Source organism: Excalfactoria chinensis, chromosome 29 (assembly GCF_039878825.1).
Source record: "Excalfactoria chinensis isolate bCotChi1 chromosome 29, bCotChi1.hap2, whole genome shotgun sequence".
In the NCBI taxonomy this organism is placed as follows: Eukaryota; Metazoa; Chordata; class Aves; order Galliformes; family Phasianidae; genus Excalfactoria; species Excalfactoria chinensis.
The window spans coordinates 767127-785034 of record NC_092853.1 but is presented as its reverse complement, the minus strand read 5'-3'; the positions used below and the strand labels follow the sequence as shown (position 1 = coordinate 785034).

Sequence of the window (17908 nt, the reverse complement as noted above, 5' to 3'; positions counted from 1 at the left end):
ATAAGAATTGTATCGATGCAGAACCGATCCTTTGTTCAAATTGAGACCCAGGCGGAGTATAGACTCCCCTCAGCGCCCAGCGCTGTTTTGCTCGTGGATGAGAGGAATGAAAGGAACGGCAGGACAGCAAGGTCGGGATGCCTGACCACAAGGGTGTGCGAATGTCCCCATCGAAGGAAGCAAAGAGAGCCGGCAGAAAGCGACGCTTCATTAGCGTAACAAAACACAGCCCCCATCGCTCCCCCCCCCCCTTCCCCGGGTGCGGATGTGCCATGAGAACGAGCCGTGAAACTGCCGAGCGCCTGGCAGCCGGCTCGGGGCGCACTCGCTGTGGGAATTCCTGCCCGGCACATGAGCCTGTGCGGAAGAGGCGAGAGCCTGGCTGGAAGGCATCCGGGCAGCACCGCGGTGGCAGGAGGTGCACCAAGGCCGTCCTGCGGCCAGCTCCGGGCTGAGGGCACTCGGCATCCTCTGCTCTCCGCGACTCCGAGGAGCCTGGCTACCTGCACCAGAGCTGGGAGCAGCCTGCTCCGCACCCAAGGTAGGTGCCCTTCGTGGCTCGTGCAGAGCAGCGCACGCTTCGTGCCCCCTGCCAGCAGCGCCGGGAGAGGAGCGGGGAGCGGCAGCGGACGGGGCGGAACCCGCACTGCCGTACCCCAGGTGGGACCCTGGTCCCGGCTCCAGCTCCCACCCAGCGCAGCAGGTTTGCTGGCCCAAACGGGCTGCCAGCAGGGGAGCGGTTTCTGCAGCCCGGGCTGGGCTCCGAGGGCCACGGGAAGGGATTGGAGCTGGGACGGTGAGGAAGGGAGCAGAGGAGGGCAGCGTGCTCTGCTGCCCAGTTGGATCTCTGTAACACAGCGCAGCTGGGGCTGCAGTTCTTCCTCTGGACCACGGGAGTCACGAGACGGCCTCGCTCTGCAGCTCTGCACGCGTGGATTGATGGAAGCTCTAAACTCCACGATGCCTCCTTTGGAGTGTCTTAATGCGAAGCCTAAAAGAGGGAATTTGCACTCCCCCTGCTCCTCCTCCCCGGCAGTCCCCAGCTTCCCTTCGGGGACCATACGGGCAACATATGCCTCTGGCGACCCTTGAAATGGCGTTCCCTTTTGTTAGCTGAGTGCTTGCCTAATGGCTCAGCTGGGGTTGTGCAAACCCCTTGCAAGGCTTTTCTTGTCCCGGCAGCTGCAGATGCCTTGAGCGCACAGCTGTGCGCTCTGAGCACGTTCAGCTTCTGCAGCAGCTCCGGCACTGGGCTCTGGAACGGGCGATGAGAAGCTGGCAGCCTGTGGGCTGAGTGGAGCTCGCGTTGAGAGCACGGCCGAGCAGCAGCAGGTCAGTAAGGCACAGCCCAGGCTGCCTTCTGCAAAGGGCACGCGCTGCTGAGAGCGTCCCCTGGCAGTGAGCGCAGTCTGCGTGCTCAGCTGAAGAGAGAGGGAGGAATGTGTTTATTGATATCATGCAGGTATCCTGGAGTGCTCTAACAGCGGCTTAACAAGGCTGTTGTAACCACGTGGTTGTTTACTGCCATAATTGTTCTGTTTAAGCACTGCTACTATTCGATGAGTTGCCTTCATGGTTCAGTTAAAATTACCAGCACAGCATCAGCTGCTGGTGGTTGTGACTGTCATAGGCTGGTTTGGCTGCAGTGCTGTCAGATACTCTCTCTTCTCAGGAGGTGGAAAAATAATCTCCGTATGGTTGGATGTTTTGTTGATTTATTTACGTGTTTAAGTAAGCCGTCCTATTGATTTGAGAAGTGTGTACCATCCAGCTGACTCCTCGCCGTTTTGCACTTCCTTACCCCAGGAATGTGAGCCATCATCACTTTTAGGTAACATCAGCAGTAGGTGGTTTTGAGAAATATTATCAGTCGCTTTCACAAAGTATTTTCCCAATTCTTTTTTGAGGGATTGGTTGATTTCAGCAAGCCCAAGGCTACTTGCACTCCTGAGAGGATATACAGACATCTGCCAGAGGATTGAATCCATTTGCCACCAGGTGTTCCCCTCACTGATCTGTAGAGGTCGATGCTCCAGCAGGCTGCTCTGCTGGCAGCTGCCATCTGCGCTGAGGCTCACAGTGTTTGAGTGTTGGGGGCTGCATTCACGGTGTTCTGCCACGAACCAGGTGCTGTTCTGCACCTCCTGCTGAATGGCTGGATGGCCGTACCATTTTCTAACAGTATTTCTGCAGCTCTTTCCTGGGTAGCCGTCCCCTTTAGGTGTGCTTGCAGTCAATCAAAAGATCCCCCAGTTGGCACAGGCTGTCCTTGTTGTATGTCCTCAACTTCCTTCACCACTCAGACCTCCAATAAAACTCCCCTTTCCCATTCCTCGTGTATCACTGTTAAGTTTCCTTAACTGCAGCTAAGGTAGACAGTAAGCAGTCATTCTGCTGCCTCTGTTTGCCTTAACTGTGTAGAGGCAGTGCCTTTAATTAGTGCCGTGTGTGCAATTTCACATCTGTTTGGAGCCAAACCATAGAGGTGGAAGATGTGCGGCCTAAAGGATTGTAGGTGACTCAGGGAGGTCTTTGTTTATTGTGTGAATAAGCATTACCTGCACAACTTCCACTGCGTAGCGCAGCAGAAATATTGTGGAATATCAGTCGCTTTTGATTCTGGGAGGACCGTTGCAGTTCTCCTTTGCTTCATATGTCACTTACAAACCTGACACGATGCTGATAACTCCTTTCCCCTTTTGCGTCCTTTTACTGCCCCCAGTGACCTCTGCTTGCTGCTCAACTACAGCAGTTGCCACGAGAACATTCACAGAAGAATTTGGGATGCGCTTCATGTCTCTTGTCATCGGTTTATTTCCCTTCTTGCCATCCTGCAGACTTTGCCCGTTGGTCACAGGTGGATCCAAACACAGCATACACTCCTAGGGGAGAAGCAGGACTATATTTGTTGATATAATACGGATATGCTGCAGTGATTTAACAGTGACACAACAGGATCGGAGGTGGCTGGATACACTTGGTTATTTACTGCATGGAGGGTAGGGTTACACACACACCTACAGGAGGCCCTCCCATTGAGTCACGAGGCTCAGAGTAGTTCCCCTTTCTTTCTCATGTCTTCAGACCACAGAGGTAAGGAGCTAGGATGTGGCTGGATCCTCTCCTAGTACCAAGCCTGGTCAAGGCGGTGTGTGGAAGGAATCATATGTGCACGTTCCCTCTAAGACAGAACCTCAGAGAACACATGAAAGCTCCAAAGTAACCATGGGTGTCTTACGGAGGATCTGTACTGAGAAGGAGTCTTGATGTCAAGCTGCAAGGGATCTCTGTGCAGGTGTGAGCTGCAGAGACAGCCCTGCTGGAGGGCAGGTCCTGTGGTGCAGCCTGCTGCTGTGCACTTGGGCACTTGGACTGCTCTGTTTTGGGGTAAGATGACTGCCTCCTTGCCGTGCTTTGTCGTATGTCCCCAGCTCAGTCTCAGCTGTTGAACTAAGTGTCAGCTACCAGTTGTTTCAGCCTCCCAGTTTGAGACAGCTTTGTGACGGTTCATCTCTTTGAGCCAGACTGTTTCCAGTGCTGCAGCTCATTGTCTTCCTCTGCAAGGCCAGGCAGTGCCCTGCAGAAGGGCTGAGCTGGGACTGGGACTGCTGCATTCCTTCACAGCTCTCCCGCCGTTTCTCTTCTCCCTGCAGGCTCCAGTTCAACTTCTGCCTTCCAGCCGTGATCATCGCAGGCTGCAGGAGAGCAGCAAATGGCCGCAGCACATCCAGCTGAGGTAGAGGGTGGGGAAGCAGGCAGGAGAGGCCAAGGGGCCAGGGATGTGAATGCAGGGGGAGAGGGAGGTGCCCTCAGCCAGCATGTGTGTGCTGGGGACAGAGATGCAGCTGGGATGGGAGGTTGTGTCCTGTGCAGGCTGCTTGCCTGGGCCTTGGCTGTTCCCAACAAGGAGCCTCTTTGCTTGCAGGAGCCCGTGAGCTTTGCGGAGGTGGCCGTGTATTTCAGCAGGGAGGAGTGGGCGCTGCTGGACCCTGCGCAGCGAGCACTCTACCAGGAGGTGATGCTGGAGACGTACCAGTGCGTGGCCTCGCTGGGTGAGTGATTGTTTTCCTTTCCTCCTCGTTAGGGCACCTTTGGCTGTGCAGAATGAGCCTCTGCAAGCCAGGCCTTGAATAACTGCCATGCAGCTACATATTGACTAACACCACAGTGCCAGCAAGAAAGGAGATACTGAGAAGCATGAGTTTCAGAAGGAATTAGTATGCACAACACTCTGATCAAAGCCGCAGAGTCAGTGCTGGCAAGCAGGCATCAGCCAGGGGGAGAAAACCAGCCCTTGTGTTGTGTGTTGCATGGTGCCACCAGCTCCAGCTCACAGATGACTCCCTGGTTACTGCTATGGAACTGAGGATTTTCCATGCAACTGCCATCAACATTTTGATGCCTTGACCAGTGGTAGATTTTAAGAATATAAATAAGCTGTTGTCAAGTTAATTTGAAAGAACAAATATCCCTTCACAATGTTCAGAGATGTCAAAGCATTCTTTGCTCCAAGGGAAGCCGTAGGTGCGGTGTCATTCAGGCCCAAATGGTGGTTTCTCCATGGGGAGGGACACAGAGTGGAGCTGTTGAACAGGCACTGTGCCAGCATGAGGGAAATGCTCTCTTGTTCCCTGTTTCTCTCCCTGAAGCTCCACTTCCAGCCCCCAAGCCCGTGTTGATCTCCCTGCTTGAAGCAGGGGAAGAGCCCTGGATCCCAGATGTGCGTAGCCCTGAGGCCGTGCCAGGAGACCTCATCCCAGGTGAGGTGGTGGAGGGAAGGGGAATGTTGGGGCTGTAAGAGCCTTCTCTGCCTGTGTTTTATTTTGGGGCACCGTGTGCTACTGCTGCCTTTCCTCTGTCATCCAGCAGCTGATGGGATCGAAAATACAAAGGAGGTTCTGCAGAGAAGTTGTGTAGCAGAAATACAGTGGGGTCACATCTCTGTGGAAGAAATCAGAAGGGATGCCCAGGAAGGCCTGCAGCAAGGTCAGGGTGAGCACATCAATGAGCCCCTGGGAAAGCGTCTGGGAATGACACTGAGGAACCCAGTGGACTTCACCATAGGTCCAAAGCAGCCTGAGGAAACCAGGAGCAAGGATGTGTGCCGGATGAAAAAGCAGAATCCGTGCACTGAGTGTGAGAAAAGCTTTAAAATGGATTCCAGCATCACTAGCCACCAGTGCACGCACTCAGCAAAGAGGCGTAACGAGTTCTGTGATTCTGCAGAGAGCATGAAATGGAGTCTCCACCCCACTGGGCAGCAGTGCATGTACACAGGAGAGAGAGCATTCGAGTGCTCTGATTGTGGAAAGAATTTCACGGACAGTGGGAGCCTCACTTCCCACCAGCGTATCCACAGCAGAGAGAGACTGTACAAGTGCCCTGAGCATGGGGAGAGCTTGACAGGTAGTTCTAAACTCAAAAGACACCAACGTGTCCACACAGGAGAGCGACCATATAAGTGCCTTGAGTGTGGGAAGAGCTTCAAAAACAGTTCCAGCCTCACCATCCACCATCGCGTCCACACAGGAGAGAGACCATTTAAGTGCACTGAGTGTGGGAAGAGCTTCAAAAGCAGCTCTGAATTGAAGCGCCACCAGCGCACCCACACAGATGTGAGACCATATAAGTGCTCTGAGTGTGAGAAGAGCTTCAAAAGCAGTTCGAATTTGAAGTGCCACCAGCGCGTCCATACAGCAGAGAAACCCTTTCAGTGTCCGGAGTGTGGGAAGAGCTTCAAAAGGAGGTGGGTATTGAAGATGCACAAGCAGATCCACACAGGAGAGAGACCATGTAAGTGTACCGAGTGTGGGAAGAACTGCAGAAGCGGAGGGACCCTCACAAAACTCCAGCATTTCCACGCAGGAGAGAGACCCTGCAAGTGCTCTGACTGTGGGAAGAGCTTCAAATGGAGAACCCACCTCACCATTCACCAGCGCATCCACACAGGAGAGAAACCATTTCAATGTCCTGAGTGTGGGAAGAGCTTCAAAAGCAGCTATGAATTGAAGATGCACCAGCGTGTCCACACAGATGTGAGACCATATCAGTGCTCTGAGTGTGAGAAGAGCTTCAAAAGCAGTTATGAATTGAAATTGCACCAGGATGTCCACTCAGGAGACAGACCCTTTCATTGTCCTGAGTGTGAGAAGAGCTTCAAAAGCAGTTCTGATTTGAAGCGCCACCAACGCGTCCATACAGGAGAGAAACCCTTTCAGTGTCCTGAGTGTGGGAAGAGCTTCAAAAGGCGTTCTGAATTGAAGACGCACCAGCGCATCCACACAGGAGAGCGACCCTATAAGTGTCCTGCGTGTGCGAAGAGCTTCAAAAGGAGTTCTGCTTTGAAGCGCCACCAACGCGTCCATACAGGAGAGAAACCATATAAGTGTCCTGAATGTGGGAAGAGCTTTAAAAGGTGTTCTGAGCTGACGCTGCATCAGAGCATCCACATGAAAAAGAGATCCTGTGAGTGTCCTGAGTGTGGGAAGAGCTTCAAAAGGTGTTCTGAATTGAAGCTGCACTAGCGTATGCACACAGGAGAGAGACCATAGCTTCTGTCTGGTGGAACATTTCGTCCCAGCCTGCATGCAGGGAGATGCCTGGGAACTTGTCTTTTCTCTCCCTCCCATCTGCTGTGGTACCAGAATGTTTGCAGCAGTGAGTTCACATGGCAGGAAGCCTTGAGTGTGAGAAGGGCTTTGTGCCGAGCAGAGAGCTCCTCACACTCCCAGAAGACCTTCATGCAGAGCTCAGTCCTCATTAAACATTGCAGTCCACAGGACAGGTAGCTCCTGGGAGTACGTCTCCTGCAGGAAGACTTTCTCTCAGGGCTGGTGCCTCATTTCTCATGGGAAAACCCCCAGCAGAGAGACCCTCGGGATGCTGGAGAGCCCAGGGATGAGGGAGACCAATGCTTCTCCCCACGCAGGAAGAGTTTGCAAAGGAAACGGTATCGCCGACACCCTCTGCAGAAGGGACTTAACCCAGGAGCTTCAGATGGCCTTTCGTGCTGCCCAAAGCACTTCTCTCACCATGCCCGCTTTCCACTTCTGCTCTTCCCACCAGCTGCTTTTTGATGCCATCTCCTAATGGAGAAGCAGCTGTGTAGGGATCTGCTGCGTGTCTGTGTGCATGTGTTGCTCTCAGTCATTTCCGAGTGCACTGATGAGTCTGAGAGATGGATCAGGAGAGCAGTAACATTGCTCTTGGAGGTTTTCTGAGAATCTTCTGTGGTGGAAAGGGAAGGGGGTGAATAAAGTAGCTGAGCTGTTCTGGAGCTTTCTTCACTGTAGTCTTGTTTTTGCTCTTAAAATAAATGTCAGCATGTGGAATGAGGAGAGGGAAAGGTGCAAGCAGGGCTTGGTTTTGGTGCCCTCTCCAGCCCACTGCTTGCTTCTGGCGAAGGCATTTCTCCCACACAACCCTACCATCCTCCCTAGCTGTGCTACATATCGGTTTTACTGCTCTTCCTGAATGCTTTAATCAGTTGCTCAGAGCAGCTGTGAGACACCAAGCCTTGGCCGTCTCCAATAAAATTACAAAGCTTACTCTTCCTAAATGCACCGCTCCAAGTTTCAGGAGGTGGTGGGAGCAGAAGGCAGTGCAAACCCACAGGGTGCCCAAGCAGCTCATCCCCACAGCACAGAGATATCGAAGCGCTCTCCAGTGCGTGCTTGCCTTGCAGGTGATCCCTTTTGAGCTTGAAGGTTTTTGCTTTGGCCTTGGGCAGGTCTGTCTGAGACCTCCTGCAGAAGGGCCTTCATGCTTGCTGGGCTCAACTTAAGCTGCTGTGCATGGAATGCAGTTTGCAGGTAGTGAGGAAGTGGAGAGTGCTTTTGGTGAGCTAGTGAAGCCAGCAGGAGCTTGCCAGCTTTTCTGAAGGCTCCCTGACCCCCAACAAGCTGGAAGGAGATAATGACTGCAGTATTGAGGAGCGCTGCTTCCTCCATCCCAGGGAACAGGGGCCTGGTCTGGTGCAGGAGAGGCTCATCAGGGTCCTGAGGGTTGGAGGAACACACAGCTCCAAGGGAAAATGTGTGGGGAGTGAATGAGCAGCTGGGAGGAGTGGAGATCCCCAGCAACAGGAGGCAGCAGCCCAGCCGTGAGCTGGGATGATTTGCTTTTCAACTGCATCCAATAATTCCTGTCCTGTGGCACTGGTCATCTGTCTCTGCCTTCCTTTTAGTTTCCCCCCAGAAGCATTCTCACTGTTTTGCTCCTTGCATCTCCATATTCTCAGAACCACTGAGCAGGGTTTCCCCCCAAAATTAAATAAAATAGCATGAAGCAGGTTTTCTGATTTTACTCCCTGAAAAATCAGTTTAATTGCTCATTTCCCCCCTGATTTTGTCACACATTGTGTTTAGTTGCATGAAGAGTCAGAAAACTCAGTTTTTTTTCCTCTCCTCCTGTACTTACCTGCTTTCCCTCTGCTCTGCGGAAGCTCCTTCTGTTGCAGACTGTCATGGGTTAACCTAAAATCTACCTGCACCCATGACAGGGGTATAGATGGCTTGCAGGGCTGCTATCCCAAAAGGAAAAGGGAAAAAGGGAAAAGGAAAATAAATACAGTGACAACGATCTAAGGAGGCACACTTATTTACTAAATACTATATTGGAATACAGAATAACACAATATAATACAATATAATTGGAATTAAGGCTGACAAATCAAGTAAAATAAGAGAGAGTGAGTCCCGAAACCGAGAGGCCTACTGTAACTCTAGGCGAAACGGCTGTAACGCTCCCACACGGCTCCCCCCTGGCTGGCGGGATCCAAGAGAGCGAGTCCAGCACTGAAGTGAGATTATATAGAGTCCTTGTCATATGACTGACCGTGATGTTCCCTGGGACATTCAGTCTTCTTCTGTGAGCAGCACATTTGTCAAAATTACCCATGCTTTATCATGATGTTATGATGTGGAATACTGATAGCAAAATTACAAAATTGCAAAACCATGACAGGTGTTTGTCACTGGGAAGCAGAAATACGCTTTGGTGACACAGCTTGTTCATGGATCAGCCTACAGTTTTGTGATTTCTTGGCACCTGAGTGATGGATTACTCTTTTCTGAATGAATCTCTTCTCTGAAAGGCTTTCCATGCAAGGACTCTGGGGCTGTGTTAATCCAAGAAGAATTTTACAGAGCAGCAGCTGTGGTTCAAGATAAGGACTTCACAGAGCAGATAAACAGCATGAGAACCAAGGACACCTGTAGGAAAAGAATGAATGGCTCATGGCTTTGAAGGGGGGCTTTAGGGTTGTTATTGCGGTAGCTTTTCTCCAATTAGTGTGTGTGATTTTTGAACGCCCTCGTCTGTCTGCTGTAAAAGTATGGCTTTTCGGGCAGTAGCGTTGAAGCTTCTGATGTGCTCATATTGAGTCATGTCATCACTTCCTGCCCGTCTGGTCTAGTGAACTGACTAGATTCCGGGACCAAACTCTGGGAACTCCGCAGCAAGTGTTGCCCAAATAGGGACCCAGGATTGAAGGTCAGCATGTTCACGAAGTGTGAATCAGACAAAGAGCACTGAAAGACACATCAGGGGGCAGAGGCACCTAGACTGACTGGGAGGGGTCTGCATGATCCGGAGGGCAAGTGGAGGATGCGTCCACAGGATCTCCAATTTGGGTACTGCAGGTGGTGGGACATGGAGCTGCAGTGCACCATGGAAAGAGAGGGAGCCCTAAGTCTTTTACAACACTTTTTAGAAAAGAGGGGAATTAAAAGGCTTAAGCATGTACCAGGGCTTAGAGCCTTTGGGGCTGCCAAGGGTGATTTAACAATGACGAGTCGTATATTGAGGTAGATGAATGGAGGAATTTCTGGGACTGTTTATGGAACTTAGCAGTTGATGATGATAAGACAGTAAAGAAACTGATGAAGCCATGGCGGGAGGTTATAAATAGTTTGAAAGAGTATAAGGTAGAACAGCAAGAAGCTACTGAGAGCGAAAGCAACTTGGATGATGGTGGGAATGGGAAAGTGTTAGAGGAAGATAGTAAAACATTAACTGAGAAGCTGCAGGACTTGGAACTGCGTATGAAGGAGGCATTGGTCTCTCCGAGCGCTCCGCCGATGTCTTTACAGCCCCTGCCTATGCTGCTTCCCTGCCCCACATAGCGATCCTCCATCTTTGTGTTGGTCTGGTGTTACTAAAGACGCCATATTGGAGGGACAGTGGCAAGCTGCGTCTCAGCTCGCTTGTCTGGTGATATGCGACCTGCAGGGAGCTGCTCGGTGTGAGCACATAACTTTGTTAAAGACAAGGATGGACCGGCCACTCAAAGTTTCCTCCAAGAATGAGGGCTTAAACATGTTACAGGCATTGCTCATTCTCCCATGGGACATGCTATCACTGAGCACACTCATCAAACATTGAAATCCATTCTTAGTAAAAAAAAAAAGGGGCAATATGGGAGACACACCTCAAGAAAGTTTATGTAAGGCTTTGCTTGTACTGAATCTTTTGAAACATGACCATACAGATACAGCTCATGGATCATCATTGTGGGGCCTCCCCAATGCTCAAGGAGTGGCCAATGGTTAATGTTTGGAATATGGCCACAGGACTTTGGGAAGGTCCTTTACCACTGGTAACTTGGAAGTTGTGGATATACTTGTATTTCCACAGGGACTGGCCCTACGTGGGTTCCAGCATGATATGTTCGGCCTCATCTCAAGGCGGAAAATAGCATCCAGCCTTTATAGTAACTGGAATTGTGTGCCTCTTAAAGAGTGGTATTGCTTTGTAACTTGTGTTATAGATAATATTAGTGATGATTTGACATATTGTGTGATTTTCAGTGTTACCAGTGCAGTCTCAAGAATTAGAAATTTAGGCAAATTTTAGCATTACCTAGGATGTGTGTTTTTTTGTTTTGTTTTGTTTTGTTTCTTGTTGTTGTTCACTTTTCTATTTTAGTAATAGATCTAATGTGAATTAATCAGGATTAGATGTAATCAATGCTAGAATCTACGGGAATAGATCTTTTAATAGCTCTTTTAATGTATTAGTACTGCTTGGTTATGATGTCATTAGCCTATTAATTAGCTTTTTTCTAAATCTGCAAAGACAAAACCTGGAAAGGAATCCCAGGCAAAGGGACAACCCTGTATCATAGAATTAATACTTCTCTTTTACCTCACTAACCAGAAGTGCCCTAGAGTCGGGCTAGTGAAGAACAACAAAACAATCTCAGGTAGATCGAGCTGCCAGAATTGAGGTGGCTCAAATCGACTTGGACTGGCAGAACAAGGGTGAACTATTTCTAGCTTGATGGGCCCATGAGACCTCGGGCCATCAAGGAAGAGACGCGACATATAAGTGGGCCAGAGACCGAGGGTGGACTTAACTATGGATGCTATTGCATAGGTTATTTATGACTGTGAAACATGTGACATAATTAAACAAGCCCTCTGGTTGTAAGGGCGATGGCAAAAGTATAAATATGGGGAGGTGTGGAAGGTTGATTATACTACCTTGCCACGATCTCGCAGTGGTAAACGTTATGTGCTTCCCATGGTGGTGGCAACCACTTGAAACATATGCAGTACCCCATGCTACCTCTTGAAACACCATACTGGGTCTTTAGAAACAAGTCCTGTGGTGACATGGCACCCCAGAAAGAACTGAGCCTGATAAAGGGACACATTTTGAAAATTTCCTTATAAATACTTGGGCCAAAGATCATGGCACTGAGTGGATTTATCATAACCCCTACCATGTACCAGCTCTGGTAAAACTGAACGATATAATGGGTTATTGAAAACTATGGTGAAAACAACGGGTGGTGGAACATTGAAGCACTGTGCAGAAGCCACTTGGTTGGTCAGTACTAGAGGATCTGTCAATCGCGATGGTCCTACCCAATCCAGCCCCCTACATACTATAGAAGGAGATAAAGTCCATGTTGTACATGTGAAGAACGTGTTGGGAAAAGCTGTTTGGGTCCTTCCAGCCTCTGGAAATGGCAAACCTCTCCATGGAACTGATTTTGCCCAGGGAGCTGGGTGCACTTGGGTGATGCAGAAAGATTGGGATGTTCAATATGTACCACAAGGGAATTTAATGTTGGGGGAGTGCAGTCAGTAATTCCAAGTATATATAGAATCATAGAATTACACAGGTTGGAAAAGACCTTGAAGATCATCAAGTCCAACCGCAGCCTAACCGGTACCCTATCTCTAAAAACCCTTTGCTAAATCATATCCCTGAATACCACATCCAAATGGCTCTTAAACACATCCAGGGATGGCGATTCAACCACCTCCCTGGGGAGCCTATTGCAGTACCTAACTACCCTTTCTGTAAAGAAGTTCTTCCTAATATCCAACCTGAACTTGCCCTGGCGCAACTTGAGGCCATTTCCCCTCGTCCTGTCACTTGTCACTAGTGAGAAGAGACCTGCCCCACTCTCACTGTAAGAACCTTTCCAGTACTGGAAGAGCGCGATAAGGTCTACCCTCAGCCTCCTTTTCCTCAGGCTAAACAGCCCCATCTTTATTAGCCTCTCCTCATAGGGCTGATTCTCCAAGCCCTTCACGAGCCTCGTTGCCTTTCTCTGGACCTGCTCCAGTACATCCATGTCCTTCCTGTGCTGAGGTGCCCAAAACTGGACACAGTACTCGAGGTGAGGCCAAACCAATGCCAAATACAGGGGCAGGATGACTTCCTTAGTCCTGCTCATCACACCATTCTTGATACAAGCCAGGATGCCATTGGCCCTCTTGGCCACCCGGACACACTGCTGGCTCATATTCAGCAGACTGTCCATCAGCACACCAAGGTCCATTTCCATCTGGGAGCTTTCCAGCCACACCTCCCCAAGCCTGTAGGGTTGCCTGGGGTTGTAGTGACCAAAATGCAGGACCCGACACTTGGCCCTGTTGAAACTCATGCCGTTAACCTTGGCCCATCGATCGAGTCTATCCGGGTCCCTCTGTAGTGCCCTTCTCCCCCCAGGCAGATCAACACTCCTTCCCACCTTAGTGTCGTCTGCAAACTTACTGAGGGTGCACACAATCCCCTCAATCAAGATAATCAATGAAGATGTTAAACAGAAGCGGCCCAAGCACCGAGCCCTGGGGGACACCACTTGTGACCGGCTGCCAACTGGATTCCACTCCACTGACCACAACTCTTTGGGCCTGGCCATCCAGCCAGTGCTTCACCCAGCAGAGTGTGCACCCATCCAAACCACGGGCAGCCAGCTTCTCCACAAGAATGTTCTTGGGGACAGTGTCAAAGGCCTTACTGAAGTCCAGGTAGACCACATTGACAGCCTTACCTTCATCCGCCAAGCGGGTCACCTTGTCATAGAATGAAATCAGGTTAGTCAGGCGGGATCTACCATTCCTAAACCCACACTAACTAGGCCTGATCCCCCGCCTGACCTTTAATTGGTCCCTGATGGTTCCCGAGATTATCCGTTCCATAACCTTCCTGGACACCGAGATGAGACTTAACTAGCTCGTAGGCATGGTGAGATGTTTCCTTTATTGCCATCTAAATGGAAACCACAGTGAACTGGACGACCCGCTGCTGTTCTTCTCCAGTGCCAGAGAAGTCCACGCATCCCAGCACCACGAAAGGTGGTCCGTACAGCCCAGCACTGTAGGAGGCGGTTCCGCCCAACACCGCTTAAAGCCACTGTGCCCCAGCCTCCATTTGGTGCTGGGCCAGAAGGCCGCACTGCCCCACAGCGCAGAAGGCCACTGCCCCGCCCTCCATTATGTGCTGGGGGCACAGGGTCGCACTGTCCAATAGCACTGAAGGCCACTGCCCCGCCCTCCATTATGAGCTGGGCCAGCACACAGCACAGAAGGCCACTGGCACAGCACCCCCACGGCATTCACTGTCTGCACACCCTTGCGACAGGGACGAGAGGCAGTGGGCGCTACGGGGTCGGGGGCAGCTGTCCTTGCAGACCCCACAAAAGAGAGCGACTGTCGGTGGCCTTTGGCCACAGCTTTTGGAGGCCAAGGGTCTTTTCAGATCCCCGTGGCCATGCTGCGAGACAGCGCGGGACGGGGACAAGCCAAGTGCGGCCGGCTCTCTCCCCGCCGGGGCCCGGTACAGCCCCCGGCCTGCGCTGCGCAGCGGGAGAACAGCTGGGAGCTGGAGGTGCTGAAGGCCCAGCTGGAGGGCGAGCGGCTCCACTGCCAGGAGCTGCAGCGCCGCTGGGCTGCTGAGAGATGTGAGCTGCAGGAGGCGGCAGAGCGGGAGCGGCAGCTGCTGGTCGACCAGCTGCGTTGTGCCTGGGAGAAGCAGCAGGTCCAGGAAGAGCAGCGGCTGAAGGAGTGGGAGCAGCGGCAGCGGGCGACGGTGACCCGGCAGCTGCTGCGCTGGAAGGAGGCCGAGCTGCAGGCAACAAAGGAGCTGCTGCAGCGTGAGTGCGATGCGGCCCTGCGCCGGGCTCGGGAGCTGCAGCAGCAGCTGGCCAAGGTGCTGAGGAACCCCGCCAGGTGCGGCAGGGAGGCCCCTGCCCAGCTGCAGGACGTCCTCAGCAAGCTGCGCTGGGAGACGGATGGTGAGCAGCCTGCCTGCATCCGCCACCTCCAGCATCAGCTGGAGCTGGAGAGGAGGCTCTTCAACCAGTACATCGTGGGGAGCTGGGAGGGCAAGTCCCCCCACACAGAAAGCCATGGAACATCCTGCTCCCAGGACAGAGAAGGAGCTCTGTGCCGCCACCGTGCAGAGCAGGGCTCCAGTCGACCGGCTGTGAAGAACAGTCACGTCCAGGTGAGATAACACACTGAGAGAGTGGGGATTGTTCAGCCTGGGGAGGGGAATTTCTGGCGACACCAAAGAGCAGCCCTCCAGTGCCTGAAGGAGACCAGGGGAAAGCTGGAGAGGAACCGGTTGTAAGGGAGGGTGGTGATACAACAAAGGACAACACCCTGAAAGTAGAAAAGGGGAGATCTGGATGAGATATAAGGAAGAAAGATGGGGCACCGTGAGGGTGCAGAGGCGCTGGCACAGGCTGCCCAGAGAGGCTGTGCTTGCCACACCCCTGGCAGTGCTCCAGGCCAAGCTGGAGGCACCTTTGGGCATCCGGACCTAGTGGAAGCTGTCCCTGCCCATGGCATGGGCTTGGAACGGGAGAATCTTGGAGACCCCTTCCTACACAAACCATTCTGTTATTCTATGATTTTCTGGTTCTAGGTGCCAGAGACAGCCAAGGAAGACCTGGGGCACCCGGGCAGCCGGCCCTCTCCTCGCCGGGGCCCAGCACAGCCCCCCGCCTGCCCTGCGCGGCGGGAGGAGAACAGGAAGGAGCTGGAGGCACTGCAGGACCAGCTGGAGGGCGAGCAGCTCCGCTCCCAGGACCTGCAACGCCGCTGGGCCAGCGAGAGACGTGAGCGGCAGGAGGCGGCAGAGCGGGAGCAGCAGCTGCTGGCCGACCGACTGCTCTCCAAGTGGGAGCAGGAACGGGTATCAAAGCTGCAGCGCCTGCGGGAGCAGAGCCTGAGGCAGTGGAAAGCAGAGATCTGCCAACTGCTGCAGAAGGAGGCCCAACTGCGCCAGATGCAGGAGCTGCTGCAGAAGCGTCGAAATGACACCATCCACCACGCATGGCATCTGCAGCGGCAGCTGGCGGAGGTGCTGCTGAAGAGCGGCAGCAGCAGAGTGGACTGCAGAATGCAGCAGGAAGTCCAGCGGCAGCTCTGCTGGAAGTCCCGCGGAGAGCAGGCAGCCCATACCCTGCGCCTCCAGTGTGAGCTGCAGGAGCAGAGAAGACACTTCCTGCAGTACATCCTGGAGCACGGGGAGGGGCAGCCACCCGCCTCCAGCAACAGGGCCAGGGCCTGCCATCGGGCTGTAGCAGAGGTGGGTGTTCAGGCTGCAGAGCAACAAGAGGCCTGCCCACCTGAGTGCAGGGAGCTGCAGGAGCAGAACGTCCATCTGCAGAGGAAGCTGAAGGAGCTGCAGAGACAGTGCAGCCTCCTTGAAGAGGAGAGCTGCCTGCTGAGAAGCAGAAGCTCTCAGCAGATGCAGGAGGAGGTGGAGTGGCTCAAGGACAAGACGTGTACGCTCAGCCTCTGTACCAAGCAGCTGTGGGAAAGAGTCCATCAGCTCAAGGAGGCCTCTACCACATCTGAAGAGGCCACAGAGAAGTCAGAGGAAGTCAACCAGCTGCAGGGACAGAATTTGGAAAAGGAGAATGAGACGGCCAAGGAAGACCTGGGGTTCCCACGCAGCTCAAGCAGCAAGCTGCTGGAGCGGTGTAGCTGCCTCCAACAAGTCCTGAGCAACCTGGAGAGGCAGTGCCAGGCCCTGAAGGCCCAGAACCACCTGCTGAGACAGGGACGCTCTCCAGAAGCGTGCCAGAAGCTGCAGAGTCTCCAGCAGGCTGAGGTCAAGCTTGGAGCACTCGGCAAGCGTCTGGAGGAGAAATGTGTGCAGCTCCAGGAGAACGGGAAAAAGCTGAGGCTGCACAGAAGTCCCGACCAGGAATGCTCCAACCCCCAGGAAAAGCTGGGGGAGTCAGAGGAAGTCTACCAGCTGCAGGGACAGCATTTGGAAAAGGAGAATGAGACGGCCAAGGAAGACCTGGGGTTCCCACGCAGCACAAGCAGCAAGCTGCTGGAGCAGTGTAGCTGCCTCCAACAAGTCCTGAGCAACCTGGAGAGGCAGTGCCAGGCCCTGAAGGCCCAGAACCACCTGCTGAGACAGGGACGCTCTCCAGAAGCGTGCCAGAAGCTGCAGAGTCTCCAGCAGGTTGAGGTCAAGCTTGGAGCGCTCGGCAAGCGTCTGGAGGAGAAATGCGTGCAGCTCCAGGAGAACGGGAAAAAGCTGAGGCTGCACAGAAGTCCCGACCAGGAATGCTCCAACCCCCAGGAAAAGCTGGGGGAGTCAAAAGTCAACCAGCTGCAGGGACAGCATTTGGAAAAGGAGAATGAGACGGCCAAGGAAGACCTGGGGTTCCCACGCAGCACAAGCAGCAAGCTGCTGGAGCAGTGTAGCTGCCTCCAACAAGTCCTGAGCAACCTGGAGAGGCAGTGCCAGGCCCTGAAGGCCCAGAACCACCTGCTGAGACAGGGACGCTCTCCAGAAGCGTGCCAGAAGCTGCAGAGTCTCCAGCAGGTTGAGGTCAAGCTTGGAGCGCTTGGCAAGCGTCTGGAGGAGAAATGCGTGCAGCTCCAGGAGAACGGGAAAAAGCTGAGGCTGCACAGAAGTCCCGACCAGGAATGCTCCAACCCCCAGGAAAAGCTGGGGGAGTCAAAAGTCAACCAGCTGCAGGGACAGCATTTGGAAAAGGAGAATGAGACGGCCAAGGAAGACCTGGGGTTCCCACGCAGCACAAGCAGCAAGCTGCTGGAGCAGTGTAGCTGCCTCCAACAAGTCCTGAGCAACCTGGAGAGGCAGTGCCAGGCCCTGAAGGCCCAGAACCACCTGCTGAGACAGGGACGCTCTCCAGAAGCGTGCCAGAAGCTGCAGAGTCTCCTGCAGGTTGAGGTCAAGCTTGGAGCGCTCGGCAAGCATCTGGAGGAGAAATGCGTGCAGCTCCAGGAGAACGGGAAAGAGCTGAGGCTGCACAGAAGTCCCGACCAGGAATGCTCCAACCCCCAGGAAAAGCTGGGGGAGTCAAAAGTCAACCATCTGCAGGGACAGCATTTGGAAAAGGAGAATGAGACAGCCAAGGAAGACCTGGGGTTCCCACACAGCACAAGCAGCAAGCTGCTGGAGCAGTGTAGCTGCCTCCAACAAGTCCTGAGCAACCTGGAGAGGCAGTGCCAGGCCCTGAAGGCCCAGAACCACCTGCTGAGACAGGGATGCTCTCCAGAAGCGTGCCAGAAGCTGCAGAGTCTCCAGCAGGCTGAGGTCAAGCTTGGAGCGCTCGGCAAGCGTCTGGAGGAGAAATGCGTGCAGCTCCAGGAGAACGGGAAAAAGCTGAGGCTGC

At 53.1% G+C, this 17908-nt stretch overlaps 1 protein-coding gene across 1 annotated transcript; it reads left to right on the top strand.

Moving 5' to 3' along the window:
- Nucleotides 1-290: 290 nt before the first annotated feature.
- LOC140263343 (uncharacterized) lies at nucleotides 291-7318 on the top strand. The gene is made up of 5 exons (XM_072358221.1): nucleotides 291-541; nucleotides 3654-3736; nucleotides 3926-4052; nucleotides 4650-4760; nucleotides 4867-7318. Exons 2-5 carry the CDS (start codon nucleotides 3713-3715, stop codon nucleotides 6522-6524), a joined length of 1920 nt encoding a protein of 639 aa, XP_072214322.1. The 5' UTR covers nucleotides 291-541; nucleotides 3654-3712; the 3' UTR covers nucleotides 6525-7318.
- Nucleotides 7319-17908: the final 10590 nt, after the last annotated feature.